Source organism: Pteropus alecto, unplaced genomic scaffold (assembly GCF_000325575.1).
Source record: "Pteropus alecto unplaced genomic scaffold, ASM32557v1 scaffold161, whole genome shotgun sequence".
Classification (NCBI taxonomy): Eukaryota; Metazoa; Chordata; class Mammalia; order Chiroptera; family Pteropodidae; genus Pteropus; species Pteropus alecto.
The window spans coordinates 3484993-3502439 of NW_006432943.1; the positions used below are offsets into that span (position 1 = coordinate 3484993).

Genomic DNA, 17447 nt, shown 5'->3' on the forward strand with positions numbered 1-17447 from the left:
TATGATTTGTGAGAATTACTCTACAAGAAAACAAAAGAGCAGTGATGAGAAGTGACATTGATCTTGCATGCTACCATGTAGTGAGCATAATTCAAATCCCTGCCTCAGTTAAATTACAAGTTACATTATTATATCATGGACCTTTGGTGTCAGAAACCACGTCAAACTTTAATGTGCCAGAGTCAATTGTATACGCACAAATATATGAATGATCAAGCTTACTCGAAGAAAGTCAACATGTTGTCATATATTTGGGTGAACTCTAACAGTTTACTTCGTTTAATCCATTGCTTCTTTATAGCCAAATATTGTGCAGCTTCGTGACAGACTTTATAAAGCACAAGGAGAGCCTGTACCAGGACAGGAATCAACTAAAGTTCCTTATGAGAGGCAGCAGCTGCCTAAGGGCAGGCCTGGACCAATTGCTGGCCACACACAGATGCCGAGAGTTCCAACTCAACAATATTATCCCCATGTGAGTAATATGGTCCAGATTAAGTAGGAACATTTATGTATTTCTATTCAAACTGGTTTTAATTTGTTGAGTTAGAGACATCTGCTATGATAAAACTAGCCAACATTGTTTTAATAGTTATACTTTTTATATTCTTCAAAGTGGTGTTTAAGATCTGTTTTTAAAAATCATCCCTTTAATCTCGCTAAATAGATTATATTTTAGATGTAAATTAATTTAAACTCTCGAGGGAGATTTCGCTATCACTTAAACTTCCCTTACGCATGTATATCTGTTCTTGAAACTTCTAAATTTGATTCATCCAACAAACTGTAAGTAAAGTAGCAGTAACAGTTTTGTGGGCTATTTGGTTAATTTTATAAAATATTTTTTAAAAAGTCTTTTTGAATAATTTTTTCTGAATAATTCGTGTAGGTTTACTATATCTTCTTTATCCATACAATAAAAAGAGTATTGAGAATACAGACTTTTTGGGGAGACAACTTGGATATTAGAGAAAAGTGAATAATCAAAGTTTATGAAATTGCAGGTCACAGAGAATGTGAAGATGATTAAATAATTTTTATTAATTTATTCAACTTTTAAAATATTTAGTGGCATAAAATGTGGGCCTCATTGTCTTTTACTATTTCATGTGGAAACTGTTTCTAGACCAGCAGATAAACTTCCTGTTCTTAAAGGAAAAGTATATTTTTTTCATAAGTAATAAATGGTCTTGATTGAAAACAAAGTTTAACAAGTCCTCTGCCCATTTTAAAACAGAACAGATTGTTGATAGAATTGACAGGATCTTTCTTATATTTCATTCTAACAAAATAAATATAAAATCATGAAAAACTAAAAAAAATCAAATCATACGTTTTGTCTATTCTTTTGGTTAGTAGTGAATTAGGATAGATTGCATTTGAATATAATTTTAACAGTCTAGAGTACTCTCTGTTTTGTTTTTTCATTCATTTGACAGATTTTTATTGAGAGCCTACTGTGAGTGCCTGTCTTTATCCTCCATGTTTGGGGTATATTGGTAAAGAAAACATTAAATTCTCAAATTCTGTAGAGATTTAGAAAGTCTATAACATAAGTAATGGCTGGGGAAACAGAGACGTAGAGTGTACAAGCAACCAATCAGAGTTTTAAGACATAGAACTTGAAATTTTCAACATTGTGTGGTTAGTTAATTGGCAGTTTGGGGCTAGAACTTTAGAGCATCTTGAGTTGGTACTGAAGTAGTAAAGCATTCTCTGCATTGGAGAAGAGAGTATTTACTCTTTATGTCCTTGGGTTTTTCTGTCTTTCTGAGAAAGCAAAAACATCAAAAGCCTCTTGTTTTACTTTGACTTAGCAGTCTCATACTTTAAGAAAAGGAAAACAAATTCAACCATAAATTAAGCAATGATTTTCTTTTACTTTTTTTCCCTATTCCCAGCTTTTAGTGAAGTTTCTGCAACTCAACGTGGCTGTCATTAAGCCACTCTGCATCTTTTCTTAGGGCAGCAATGGCAAGAGATCAGACATCTTGTCTTACTGTTACTATTTAAAGATTAACACGTATTTATTTCAACTTGGATTTGAAATCTAAATCTCCTTTGGTAAAGAGGATGCAGAGTCAGAGATATTCCGTGCCCACAGTTTTCGATTGAAAGGGCTTAAATCTGTAAATATTTTATGGGGAGTTTTCTTGGCATTCATAAAGAAAAAAAAATTAGAAGAAAGGAGAAAGGAACAAAACAACTGCCTAGCCAAGAGTCTAGGAATTACCACATGCGCCCTAGAACTTTTTGTCTTGGGGGTCCTTCTTTGGGAACCACAGAGTGAGTTAAGATGACCATTGAAGAGTCAGATATCTGTAGGTGATTCAGCAGTTTTTGAGTTATCCAGGAGCTGAAACCCTGTGTTTATGTGGCAGTGATTTTCTTGATTAAAGCTTATGATATGTTGAATGAGGACAGTGACTTGTGGTTTTAAAGGATTGTTTACAGTCAGGAGTAAAGGGAATGAAAGGGAGGCCAGATTTGTTCCACTTCTACTTTGACCAGCACATCTTTGCTATTACTTGTTTATATTTTGGAGTTTCTACAAATAATTACTTGACAGAAAGGACTTTGATGGCTTAGGAAAAAAAAATTGAAAACCTCTGGACTTCAGGGTAGGCAACATGATGTAGTGTACAGACACCGGCCTGGGAATTAGGAGACCTGGAATTATTTCTAGTTCCTTTACCACAGAGTTTATGGACCTTAGTAAACTTCTTCATTTCTTTGGGCTTTGGTTTTCTCAATGGTAAAGGGTGGGATTAGACTGGATGTTCTTTACTATTCTCTGTATGATTCTAAGCCTCATGTAGGACTAATTTGATATTTATGGCTGTAATGAAATCCAGAAAAGGGAGCTTAAAGCAATATGTTTACACATCTAATAGCATGAATACTATTAATGCTTCAAAATCACTTTTTTACTCAGTTACCTTTTTTTCTCGGAATGTTTTTCCTTCTCTACTTACAGGACCTAGCTCCACTCCACCCCACTCCCTTATTCTTGACACTTGAATGGCATTGTTCTTTGTGCTTTGATTTAGGTTTTCATATTAATTTTCTTACTGCCTCTCTGCCCTTGTTTTATTGTGAATATGTTTTTCTTTTGAAATTTCCAGTTACCTTGAAAGCAATTGCCTGTGTGTCTTGCTGCTCTCACTTTTTGCTTTGCATATGGCCGTTGATACCTTTTGGGTTTTTCCTTCTTTTAACATTTTCATCTTTTATTTTCTGTGATTGGTGTTTCTTTGTTCGATTCAGGTTAGAATTGCCCCTACTGTCACTACCTGGAGTAACAAAACTCCTACCGCCCTTCCCAGCCATCCACCTGCAGCCTCTCCCTCTGACACACAGGTATATCCTTCATTATTCCTCTTTGAGCAGAATTTTGCTCACTTACATATATATGTAGTTATGTATTCTCTTTCCTCCTTCTTAAGTTCCCTTTCTCCCATCCACCCATCTGTCTGTCTGCTTATTGCATTTGAATGATTTTAGGATGCAAGAAGCAGTTTTTAGCATAGTTAATTTGTTTTCTTAACCCTCTCACATCCTTTGTAGTTCTAAATTGACTTGAGCTAGAAAAACATCAACCAAGGTTCTAGCAGTGGTTTAAATCTGATTTCACTAAAGATTTTCTTTTTTCTTTTTTTTTTTGAGCATTGCAGAAATTGAAGAGAAGCAAACTTCCCTTGTAGCATTTATACCTACATTTCCAAAGTGTGGATGGAATTTAGTAAAGATGGAAAATCCTGGTGATTTACTATAAATACCATTGACACTGTTTTAAGAGGCTATTAGCATCTGTTGTCATTCATTGCAGTTATTACCTTGAACCTGTCTGATCTTTAAATCACTAAGAATAGTTACTTAGAAAACGCACTCTGAAGAAGATAGAATGTGCAAAATGCAATGTTTCTTACATAATAACATTTTTTTAATAGAATTCCACTTCGAATATTATAAATCCATTGGGTAAGATTCTTTATTCCAAATAATCCTCCTTTTACCATATTCTTATTTCCTAGGGAGAAAATCCTCCACCTCCAGGTTTCTTAGTGCATGGAAATGTTAATCCAAACGTTGCTGCAGCTCAGCTTCCCACATCTCCAGGTCATATGCATACCCAGGTACCACCTTATCCACAGCCACAGCGTAAGTAGTGTGACCGTGAAGTCTTTTCATAGCGGCATGTCTTATCTAGTGTAGTAATTATTTACTTTGAAGCTCCAAAGCCATGATTAAGTCAGTTTTAATGAGTAAAGAACCAATGTGTGTAGAGCACGAGTCCTTGCTATAGAGAAACATGGTTTCCTTGGGAAGCATCCTGAGTCAGCATGCTAACAAACAGCTCCTGTGTTGGTCCATTCAGAACACTTGGCTCCTGTTCCTGTGCCTTTACTAAGACCTATTAAAGAGAGTAAGTTGTCTCATGATTTGGTTATAAAACAATAGAATTTTAGAAATTATTGGTACATATTCTTTTCCTTCAGACAAGATGACACAAATCATTTTTGAAAAAATGGTTCCAAGGGACATTTGTTGTTGTTTTCCATTTATTTTATTTCTTTAAGATATAGCCTTTTTTTTTTTTTTTTTAAAGAGTAGTTTTAGGTTTGTAGCAAAATTGAAAGTACAGGAAGTTCTAATATACCTCTTGCCTTCCACGCAAACCTCCCCAACTGTTGACACCCTGTACCACAGTGGTACACTTGTTACTGTCAGTGAGCCTACACCCCTACTTCATTATCATCCAAAGGCCATACTTGGGTTCTCTCTCCGTGTTGTACTTTCTGTGAATTTTTACAAATGTATAATAATGACATATATCCACCATTGGCTTTTGTTTTTTTCCAGAAAATATTTGTACTTGGAAAGCAAAATATCACCACTATTTTAAAATTAAATGGAAAGCAAAAAATAAAAATCTCAAAAGGGAAAATTATATGACTGAACAACTATTACAAAAACAAGAGGCCATTACCTAGTGGGAACTAGTCTTTATGAGCATGCACTATGCCAAAATGGATATTCTTAACATAAATACAAATTTGATACAACTTTTCACTCAAACGCTCAATGTTAAAGTATTGTCTTCAGAAGTACCATTCTACTCAATTCACTCTGTAGAGGTTCATACCTACCCCTGGTCATTCAGAATGTGATGATATTAAGATCTCTGATATGAGTTCAGGTCTTTGCATTAAAATGTTAGGTGGCTGCCTGATTGCTTACTAACCAACTATGTACAGCATACTAAATATTATATGGTAGTTGTTTTGTCAGGAATCAGAGAGAGTTGACTATTAATTTGGAACTGTACTCATACTCAGAATTTGAGTAGCTGATGATTTTACTAGATGTGACAGAAGATATTTGATTCATAACAGTAGTACTCACTCTGTAGTTCTTATGGTAGGGGAGATCCTGAGCTGCTACCAAACTCCCTATAACTTTTATTGTAAAGGATGTGTGATTCCTCTTTGTATGTGTAATTCCTCTATGGTTCCATCTGGTGGCTAGTGGATGTCACTGCAGTATTTTCACGGAAATAGGAAGTCTCAGAAAAGGGTCAGTTTTTTTTTTTAATTTACTTTTCAATTATAGTAGACATACAATTTCGTATTAGTTTCAAGAATACAACGTAGTGATTAGACATTTATATACCTAATGAAGTGATCTCTGGAAAGTCTAGTACAGAAAAGAGTCAGTCTTGGCAGTTTTGGGGTCTGATGATTCAAAGGTTTTCATAGTCCACAGTATCTGGAGATGGCAGGTTTCAAATATGGTATCCAATGACTTTCAGTATATTTAGGGCATCTAAGCTATCAAAAGCATACCATGTTTGGTTATAACTTATTGTTAAAAGAAGAATGATGAAAACAGTTGCTATGGGATGAGGTAACTTTGGGTTTCTGTAGCTGTCTGAATGAGCTTGTAACTAATTAAAATTTTTGTTTCTTCTCCTTGGTGTAGCTTATCAACCAGCCCAGCAGTATTCCTTCGGAACAGGGGGGTCAGCAGCATACCGACCTCAGCAGCCTGTTGCTCCTTCTACTTCAAATGCTTACCCTAACACCCCTTACATATCTCCTGCTTCTTCCTATTCTGGGCAGTCTCAACTGTACGCAGCACAGCACCAGGTTTCTCCACCTACCTCCAGTCCTACTGCTTTTCCCCCTCCCCCTTCCTCTGGAGCATCCTTCCAGCATGGCGGACCAGGAGCTCCACCATCTTCAGCTTATGCACTGCCTCCTGGAACAACAGGTATACTGCCTGCTGCCAGTGAGCTGCCTGCGTCCCAAAGAACAGGTCTGAGCTTGAAAGGGATTTGGTTTGGCTCCCTTCTTTATTTTTTCATGAACACGTGGGTGGATATTTCTAACTTTGTATAGTGGGTAATGTGAGGTATTGAATTTTTACCATAAATTCTAAAACTGTTTCTAAAAGTATGATGCTCCCATGATGAACTTTAGTTGCTAAATGAGGAAAACTTTAGAGCTTCAAAAGAATAGGAGTGTATGGCCTACATTAAACTTAATGTGGTTAGAAATTAATCGGCAAGATAAGTAGTGGTTGGAACCAGATTTAATTGACACCAATTTCTTTACTAGAGCAAAACTATACTCTTTGTTCTTACTGAGAAATTTTCAATTTTTAAGATTATTTATGCCTTAAACTCATTCATGAAGATTAAACAGTACGGAATCTTAGTGAGGCTGTACAAATTTTATAATTATATTTACTTGTAAAAGTGAGGTGGGATCTCGAAATGCTTATCTAAAGGAAAAAAGTGAGAGAACACAACAAACAGTTTCTCTAACAGCTGAAATCAGTATACAGTAGTGTATTAGTTCTTCATTAGGGCTATACTACCCTCTCAAACATTTTGGAAATTTCTAGATGTGTGGTGGGTTTTGTTTTTTTTTTTTTTTTTGGTCTAGTAGTATAGTTGTGCCTGAAATTTTCTAATTAAAGTCATCATTTAAAAATTATTTTTATAGTGAAATACACGTTTTATAAATTTTTTATTTCTCCTGTTACAATTAGAGCATTATATGAATTTTTTATGGTTAGGTTATATTATCTGATTTTCATTTTAGGATAGTAAAAAGGGCCTCAAAAGCATGCACTATAAAAAGAGATCAGTGAATCAGGGTTAAAAACCACTAATGTAGTGGTTGAGAATGCAGGCTTTGAAATTACATTTCCTGGGTTTTTATCCCTGCTTCACTACTATCTAATTATGTGACCCTTGAGTAAGTTACTTTTGTAAGCTTCAGTTTCCTCAAGATAATAGTAGTACCTACTCATAAACTTACAAAAAGGATTGAATGCATTAGCACATTAAAAGCATTTAGGGATAATGACTGCAAAATTATCTATGATTACACAAAACCTCACTCAGAGTTCTGTGCATTTTGGTATTTGAAAATAATTTCTCAGATTATAACTGAAGATTTTGAACTATAGAGGCACAAAGTTGAGTGTGTTTTGCTTTCCTCCTAATACTGAAGTTTCTCCTGGGGAGTCCAGTATATATTTTTATCCTTTTTTGTCCTCAGCAGAAGCTTTAATTGCTGAAAACATCAAAAAATTGGATCTATTAAGGAATTAGTCTTTTCTAATAAAGCCTTATGGATCCAGAATTATATACATAGTTCCTCCTCTCCTCTTTGATATTAAAGCCCAGAGTACCAAAAATCTCTCTCACATACACACACACACATTATGCATCATCATTTGCTGCACAAAGAAAATTTCTTGAATTTTCAATACAAATACTTCAATAGGTTGATATTTTAGAGAGGAGTGCTGATTAAGTTGTAGAATTTAAAACCTGGGTGAGGACAGTATCAACATTGTTTCAGTGATTAGTTGGTACTAGAGTTCCTGAGTGAAAGATGGATTTGAGTAACTCCCCACTTGAAAGGCAGTACAGGGAAGTTGGAAAGTGAATTGTCATTTATTGAACATATATTGGCCATGTGCTAGCATTTGACAAGTATTTTCTTATTTAAATCTTAAACCATGAGAAATAGGAATAATTATTTCTTTAAAAATTGACATGAGGAAACCTGAGTTTCCTAGGAGTTGTATTATGTTCTCATGATTTTTACATTTACATTGTGACAGTCTCCAAGTTGAGATACAAACCCAGATATCTCAGTCCTCAAAGCCCATGTTCATTCTTCTTTCCTACGTAGTTTTATTTCGATGTGATAGAAGTAGCTATCAGTGTTGGAATTAGAAAAATTATTTAGCAACATTGTTTCACGCATTTGTTACATCATCTAAGTTAAATATTTGCATGGGTATCTTTTGCTTCTTAAGCAAAACTGTGTTTGGCTATGATATAACAGTCTTTGCTTTTATACAAAGTAACAATGTTCTAACCTGGCTCTGAAACAGAGTGACTAATAGGAAGAAGCAGCCAAACATTTTCAATATTCAGCAGGCTCTAAGCTAGCTGCTTTGTTACTTCTTGCATGTTAATAGTTCCTTGTATTTTAATTAACAGTTATAGCTTTATCATATTTTATTTTTTAATTTCCTATAAATTTGGCTTAGGTTATACAAATAATCATGACTGAAAATTTTATCTTTGTTCTAATGTGGCTTAGATCATATCATGGTTTTCTGTAGGACTTGGAAATTCTGCTTGTGCCATAGACGATTCTTGATGGACATTAGGATTTTCAAGCCCTCTAACTATTAGGAGACCACAAAATTATGTGCCCAAACTCAGAGAAACTAATGTTATAATCATCAAGATATTCATTCAGTAATTTTTTTAAATTAGGTAAATTCTTTAATGAGTATTCAGTCTATAATCACAATTTTAAGTAGAGGTAGGGAGGCTGAAAAAGACTTTATTTTTAGCGAACAGCACATAGCTTTTTTATGAATTGGAACATAAAATTTGTAGTTGGGCCAAATTTTGGAAAGCCTTAAATACCAGGCCAAGAATTTTATACTTCATAAGATAAGAAGAAAAGTTCTAGTGAAGGAGTTGAACTGATCAGAAGCATGGTCGAGTTGGTACTTGAGAGGTTAATCTGAAGGTGGTCCTACAAAAGAGATTGTGGGCAGCATGGCAGAATCAGGCAAGGAAAAGAGACTGTCTCCCAGTTCTAGGTATAATGTGCTAACAATTGAGTTAGGATAGTGAGATACTGGTTCAGTGGTGGCAGCACAAAAAGCAGGAAATTTTCCCTGTTTTACTCTCTGGGTTAAGTAGGATACTGCTTGTCACTTTTGTGTGTGTTCATCCCTGGTTTAATGTAAGCTGGTTAATAAAGGTGAGCACTTTCAATTTGAAGGCCTTACTCAGATTATTTTCTGATAAAATGATCTTCAAGCTATCATGAAGCTGTCTTTGGGTCAGCATTGATGATTTCGTTTAACAATGGGTAATTTAGGTGTATAATCTTGGACTTCTTTACATAGAGGAATCTTGAAGGGACATAATATTGCATATTTTTATGAAACAATATTCTGAATTTTTTTTTTAAATTTTCACAAACATTAGTCAAATTATAAGGGCCTTTTACATTTTATATCTAACCTTTTAAATAAAGGAGCATGATAGCCTTCTTTTTTAAAATTTTTTTGGAAAGTTCTGTTTTATGTCATTAGAAATGACCTCAAAGGTTCGTGTCTTTCTAAATTTAAATTTTTAATTTTGTCACCTTTTTTTTAATGTGACATGTTAGGCCTGTAGTGGAAAGGAGATGTATATTGTTGTCTAGGATGCTCTGTTCCCTTCATCTCAAATTACCTTCTAGCCAAAGGTCTCTATACCATCAGTGCTAATATTTTGTGAATCCACTGAAAAGTATCTCGGCTGGTACGTAGATCCTATCATTATGTTTTTGCCAGAATACCTAGGAAGGTTCCCAGTGAGAAGTGGGATTCAAGTAAGGATGGTATGCAGCTCCACTCCTGCATGTAAGACCTAGCAGTTTCCTCTTTCTTCCCCCAAAGACCTGTGGAGGGCTAATGCCTATATTAACATGGATAAGGGTCTCCAGTAGCCAGTGATGGACCATATTCAAATTTTAAATTTACCATTTTAATCTTTTTTAAGAGTATAGTTTGGTAACATTAAGTACATTCACGGTATTACACAGCGATCACCACTTCTTACCTACAGAACTTTTTCATCATCCCCCGGTAATCACTGTTCTACTTTCTGTCTATTTCTATGTATTTGACTGCATCATATAAGGATCATACAATATTTCTCCTTTTGTAACTGGCTGTTTTCACTGTCTTCAAGATTCATCAACGTTGTAGCATATATCAGAATACTTTCCTTTTTAAGGCTGAGTAATATTTCACTGTATTTTTATACTACATTTTGTTTATCCATTCTGCACATGGGCATTTTGGCTATTGTGAATAAAGCTGGTTTGAACATGGATATAGAAATATCTGTTCAAGTTCCTGCTTTCAGTTCTTTTGGACATATACTCAGAAGTGGAATTGCTAGATCAAATAGTAACTAAATGTTTCATTTTTTGAGGAACCACCAGACTGTTTTCCACAGCGGCTATACCACTTTACATTCCCACTAGCAATGCACAAGAAACTCAGTTATGCCACATTTTCTTTTTTCTTTTTTCTTTTTTTCTTTTTTGATTCTGGCTATTCTAATAGCTGTGAAATAATATTAGAAATAGTATTCTTATAGCTGTGAAATGTGCATGTGTTTTTAAAGGATTGAGATCATAACACACGTCATTTTACATCTTTTTTTTCTTAATGTTACACCATGAACCATTCTTTTGCCAGTTAGTCATATCATCATTTAAAAAGAGTATGAAAGAGATTTATCCCTATTTGATAGTTTTTTTGAAAGAGTAAAGAGATTATTTCCTCTTTATAATTTTATGAGAGAATTAATGCTCCAGATTAGACCGTGTTGTGTTGATTTTTTAAGTGTTGACCAGGAGTATCATTGTGCACTTCTCTAATGAACGTCCATGATACTTTCTTCTGTAGATATCGTGTTCTTCATGGAGCTTGCTTTACCTGATGTTGCTATTGAAGTGTATCCCTATAAATTAGAAGGCAACTTGTGTTTTATTAAAAAGTCACATTTAAACAATTTAAAGACAAAAGCAAAAAGATTGAAAGGGGTTAGAATTATAGCAGAGACAAAACTGCATTAAATTGGTAAGAGATTTGAACGATTATTTGGCTGAAATAAAACATGTGGCTAAATATTTTACATGGTTTGAGTTTAGAAGAAGTCAGGCATATGTTTTAGGGGGAACTTTGATTATTGTACAACTGTTACTTTCTATTCAACAGACATTCCCACCCTCAAGTTATGCAGGCTAGCCACTGGCTCTGTGTTCCTGTTGAGACTCTTTGTTTCTGATTTGATTTAGTTTCAGTCATAGCTTTGAATTTGATGTGATTCAAATTATAACTTCAGTGTCATTTTACCAAAGGGACATAGGAAATTGCTCCACACACTTTTTTATGCTGCTGATAGTTTATGAAATCAGGGTTCCAACTCAGGTTTAAGTCACTGCCATGAGAGGTGAGAGGAAAAATAGCTCTCATCTTCTGATCTTGCCTCTCATGGGGCAAGGAAAGAGGGCATGTTCTTGGGACTACTACCTGGGAAAAAAAAGGATCAAGGCCAAGGTATTTTCATTACTTTAAGTTTGAAATATAGTGACCCCTCTGTCCAGAAGCAGAAGTCTAGTGCTAGAGAGTAAGTACATCAGTAGTTGCAAATCAGGTCAGTCCTCTGTCGTAATACACACACAACTCCCAGGGGTTTATTAACTACAGTGCTGTGAGGTCATGTTTTGCAGGGAGAGTTAGGTTGTAAAGTCATCATTTAAAGCAAAAATGGAAAATCACTTACAGTCAGTTATTATTGATCACTCTTCTCTTCAGTTAAGGCCTTGTTGAAGAAGTTGGTTTGTGTTTAAGAACCATATTGGATAGAAAAGCATCTATTCATAAACTCCATACAATGAGATTTCAAGTTATGGGATTACCTCTCCCACCTTACAATTTCTCTGAGGCATATGCTTGAGTAGAGCTCAAACAGATTGAACTCACTAATTAATCGCTCTGTTCTCTTGGTTCTTCTCTTCCCAATTGAAGATAGTGGAATTCTATGTGCATATGATATACCTCCACTGCATGCTTTTAATTTGAGGTTGGGCCTGGCCCTGAATATCTGAGAATTTTTGAATTGCTGTTTTAGTTTTCAGACTTCTTTCCTCTTGTCCACAGCTAGAAACGAGTTCTCTTAAGAGAAGTAGTGATATTGGAAGACTTGTGCTAAACAGTCTGCAAATCTGTATATTCTTACAGAAAAGACCATATGAAGTGGTTACATATTTCCTGGGCCTTTTCTCATGTATGCTCATATTCATGGTATGACCCCAGAAATTACAGTTTTTCCAGAATGCAGACACTTGAGGCTTCCAAAATCCAGCAGTGAGGTGGCACCACCTTGTTAAGATTGTCTGACATGTTTATCTTTAACAAGTGCAGTGCTGAAGTCTGGGACAGTATAGGAATCCTCGCATTTTATTTTAGATTGCTACTACTAAAACAGGATTTTGACCAGCAGCATTGGCATTACATGAGCTGGCCGGAATGGTAGAATCTCGGGCTCTGCACTATACCTGTGAATTAGTCTGTATTATAAATAGATCTTCAGTTGATTTGGATTCACAGCTTTAGATAATACTAAAATGGTCATATTAGTTATAACATGTTAGAAAGTGCTCTCCTTCCAGTGATATTTCCGAGCTTCATTGATCAAATAGAAGAACTATTCATGCAAACAGGGAAAAATTATTTTAAATAGGAAGGAACAAAATTTTAAAAGGGACAGCGCACAGTAAGAGAAAAAAATGTTTAAGACTTAATTGAACTGACACAAATGAATTTGCTTTACCCCTCAACTGATTCTTAATTAGATAAAAGACATTTCACATGATTTGATTAAAAAGTAAGTTCTCTTCCCTTATAAAATTAGTTTGTTCTTTCTGGGAGTTGACAGAGGGAGAAGAAACAATTATAAAATGAAAAGTAGAGTTTAGAATGTCTTTGATAATAATACTGTATAAGTGACTTTTACATTTTGTCTACAGAAAATCAGTCTATGCAAGACCAGGCACCTATGTTGGAAGGTGAATTAGTTACAAAATATACCTCTGGGAATCGCTGAATCATTGAATGCAATTAATGATTGGACATTCACAATAATGCATGTGAACTTCAAAGCTGATGATATCCTAAATCTGATCAGTATCATTTTTTATTTGGCTTAATGAATCGGATCTTAGAACTGATTGAGTTAACATGGTGACACAAATAGCTGTAAATCATAAAAGTCATCTATGTTACGTAGACATAAAGATGACTATACCAAGATTCTCTTATGAATAAGATTGGAAGGTGATGGGAGAGATTTTTTTTTTTTTTTTGGATGAGAGAGATTTGAATGCTTAATCAGTGTTTGACCAGAACTTTAAGAATTTGTTAAGCAAATAGTAGCATGTGGTTTAATATTTTGTGATTAGCTCTTGAGTGTCTTGAAGGTTATTTGGCATTCCATCTTCTAGTAAACTTGCAGAAAATTAGTTTTATCTTTAAAATCAAGGAAAATTACTCCATGCTGGTTAGAAGATCTTGTTATAAAAAAATTTCTGTGACATTATGTATGAGTCACAGGTACTTTGGTTTGCTAAGCAATTTTGTGATTTAATATCATGAATATCAAAACAAGTAAAAGGTAAAATACTAAAAGAATATTTAATTTATTGAAAGAGGAGTAAGTTTTTGTCTTTTCATATACATATATACAAAACTCAGTGAAATGTAATATGATTATATTGTGATTTAAAAATTATCCTGTCTTCTTTCTGGCATGTTTTATTCCTTTTTTTCTTTAAAGATACTGGCATTAGGGTCCTTAATGAGTTTTGCTTCATATGTTCATTTCTCACTTTGGGACGACAGGTTTTTTGTTTTTGTTTTTTTAGAGAAAATTTACAAAAGTCAACAGTAGTTTAATTTTATATTTGCTGCCAGCCTGGAATTTGTTGTGTGGCATAAAAAAAAATCTTATCACTAATATTCGAATGCTCTTTTATATTTTATAAGTAATTTCTAAGGCAAAGATGATAAAATTTACTTATGTCATGAAGTTGTGCTCTTTTTTTTTTAAACAGTGTTTCTACCATGTTTACTTATGTTGAATTGCTTATGTTAAATTTTTCTCTTGGGAAATAGATTACTGCTTTTATTCTTTTTTTGTGTGTTGACTATCAGAAGCCTTTTTTAAAGCAGACTCAAGCAATTTATTATTTTATTAGGAAGGCTGTGTACCAATACAGACATAAAAACTGCACTATCCTTAAATTTAGCACAGCTCTTTCACTTTAATATCAAGATATCTTGCCTACTAAGCCAGGGCCTTCTGTTTATTAAAGGTAATGAGTTTGAGAATCTAGGGCGACTAACAGAGTGATCCCCACAGCTCAGCTGGTAGAACTTTTGTGACAGTTATCTCAAGGTTAGGGCAGAATTCGAAGGTATTCTGATAGATACAATTTAGTTTTCTTCTTTTCATGATTTCTAAATGAAAATGCCCTCTCTTATCTGTTATAGGTCCTCAGAATGGTTGGAATGATCCTCCAGCTTTGAACAGAGTACCCAAGAAGAAGAAGGTACTGGAAAAAGATTTCCATCCAACTGCCTATGGGTGTTCTGTTAATCATGTAGCCACCTGGAGCACATACTTCACTGATCCTTTTAAAGGCCAAGCTTATTGACTGATATATTTAAAGTGTATTTCTACTTACATCTTTTAGTCCATGAAAGGAAGGAAAAAAAGTAGAAAACAATATGGTGGTATGAATTAAACCCTTTTTAGAAGGCAAGATGTAAATTCCCTATAGATCTCTTTTAAAGAGTAAGAAACTCAAAGAGTAGGCTTCTCAAATGAATTTTTTTGGAGGGGATTTACTTTGGTAATCATGAATTTGATCATTATATTTTAGACTATTTTTGTCTATCACAGATAATATGAATGAAGAAATAGCCTTGTAGCTGAGCATTCTTTAGATGTCAATAACTGTTGAGAGAGCTTTTAGAGCACAAGATAAGATTTTTCTTTCTCCCAAGCGATTGTCTACTTTTTTTTCTACTCCTAGTGATCTCCTTCCCCCAAATATAGTAATGAGAGGCCATAACATAAAATCGAGAGACACTAAATGAACAAGAAAACCCAAAATTTAGATTAGTAATAATGAGGAATGTAATCTACTACTTTTAGTGTGATTCAGTTGATGGGTAAAATCTACTTAGTGATCTAGGAAATGGGTATTGCATCATGATCATATTAAACACACAAGCACACGTTTGGCACATCTGATTTTAATATTGCTAGATATAATTCTCTAGACCATGACATCTTCTTTCAGAAACACCACAGTTTTGGCTTCTCATTATGGGAGTAAGTGTGTAAGGCAAAGGGGAAACTGAGAGGTCTAGTTTGAGTTTCTCCAGCTCTCTTAGCTAGGTTAGCTCTATTTTTATGTTTTATTCTAGCATTCATAAAATTTCATTGGAAAAGTATTAGTATTAAAATTTTTTTTTTAACCATGGAATAGCCTAACTCCTTTAGTTAAAGCTGAGGAAACGTTGCTATCATTTTTTTCTTACTCTTATTTTCTTTTAAAAGATGCCTGAAAACTATATGCCACCTGTTCCCATCACATCACCAATCATGAACCCCTTGGGTGACCCCCAGTCACAGATGCTGCAGCAGCAGCCTTCAGCTCCAGTACCACTGTCCAGCCAAGCTTCATTCCCACCGTCACATCTTCCAGGTGGCCAGCCCTCCTTCCATGGCATACCCCTTGGTCAACCAGGCATGCCACCATCTTTCTCAAAGCCCAATATCGAAGGTGCCCCAGGGGCTCCTATTGGAAATACCATTCAGGTAATAGTAAATCTGTGGGAGTGAAATGGGGAGATGGCTCTATTTTAGTAAGTTTTTTTTTAATGTGTTAACTTTTATGGTTATACCTTAATTAACGAACATCTAAACTTGGTTTCAATTTAGACAAACTGAATAAAACATAGTAACCCTTTTTTAAAGATTGGTCATGTATGCATATTATTTTTTAATTACATGGCCACATACAAATTTTCTAGAAGAGGCTCATATATTCGCTAGTATGTGTTCACAGTAACTTGGCAATCGCAGGATTTCAGTCGGCCTGATCGGTAGCCACAATAAGATCAATTAAATCTGATATTTGCTTCCGAGGTTGCTAAGCAGAAGCTGCTTCCAAAGGTTTTTCCTTTTAAAATGTAAAATAAAAATGTAATGAGTTATATTTTTTCTTGTGTACATGTGATTGCTAATAACATGTAACCTTATCTTCAGATACATAAATTTGTACTTGCTTTTTACATACAAACTGCTAGTTGGAAAGGTTCTAGATGATGAAAAATCGATTACATTTGCATATAACTGACTTAGACATACACAGGTAAACATTTTGATCTATTCATGAAAAGTAAAGAGCTGGGCCAAAGTTTACCATAAGATGAAACAGTTTCCTGCCCAAGTATAAAAATAGTTCTCTGTTTTTGTTTTTGATTCATTGAATTCAAATTTGTAACGATTATATCTATCACAAGAGTATGCTTTGTTGTTAAGAGATAGTTCTGCCTAAGGAACTTCTAAATATTAAGTTTCATTATAAAAAACAGTTTCGATGGAGATGGGGTGAGTTGCTTCTTTCCACAAGAATATAAATGATAAAGCTGTGTTGATAATTTTTTTTTTAATGATTACAAGTTTATATTAGTTTGGAAAGTTACCCAGCCACTCACTTTGGTTTAGACCTGGCTGCTCATGCTATACTCATCTAAACCAGAACCTCAGTTACCATCGAAAGGGAGAGCCGCATAGATGTATGTATTCAGCCAGGCCATAATATTTGGCTACTTGCCTACTTGGATGTCTCTGAGGCACCTCACACTCTATGCTCAAAACCTAATTCATAATCTTCCACTCAAACCTAGTCTTCTTTTGGTGTTTCTTGTATCAGTGAATGGCACCGTAATCCTTTCTATTCAGTCCAGCCAAAAACCTGGGAACATCTTTATACTCCTTTTCCTTTAACCTTGTTTTTCATCTCTATCCTCAAATTTTGTTTCTGTTACTTTAAATCTCTCTCAGATCCCTTCTTTACATTTCTACTCTGGTCCACGCTGCATTCCTCTGCAGTCTTCAGCAGTACAAGAGTCTCTAATTGGTCTGCTAGCATCTTACTTCGATTCATCTCTAATATGGTCTTGTCTCCTGTTTACTTAATATATTACAACTTCCCATTGTTCTCAGATTAAAGAACAAAATATTTCACCTTGCCTGGAAGGCT

At 34.7% G+C, this 17447-nt stretch overlaps 1 protein-coding gene across 17 annotated transcripts in view; it reads left to right on the forward strand.

The window, feature by feature from the left end:
* SEC31A (SEC31 homolog A, COPII coat complex component) overlaps positions 1–17447 on the forward strand; it is a 61436-nt gene that overhangs the window by 38518 nt on the left and 5471 nt on the right. For 6 of the 17 annotated variants that reach the window (XM_015586073.2, XM_015586078.2, XM_015586081.2 and 3 more), the window contains 7 exons: positions 302–475; positions 3268–3360; positions 4035–4161; positions 5983–6318; positions 13140–13178; positions 14662–14720; positions 15737–15997. In XM_015586073.2, coding sequence (XP_015441559.1) covers positions 302–475; positions 3268–3360; positions 4035–4161; positions 5983–6318; positions 13140–13178; positions 14662–14720; positions 15737–15997 — 1089 coding nt within the window. The remainder of the gene's footprint in view (positions 1–301; positions 476–3267; positions 3361–4034; positions 4162–5982; positions 6319–13139; positions 13179–14661; positions 14721–15736; positions 15998–17447) is intronic. The other 11 variants (XM_006907594.3, XM_006907598.3, XM_006907596.3 and 8 more) reach the window with 8 other exon arrangements.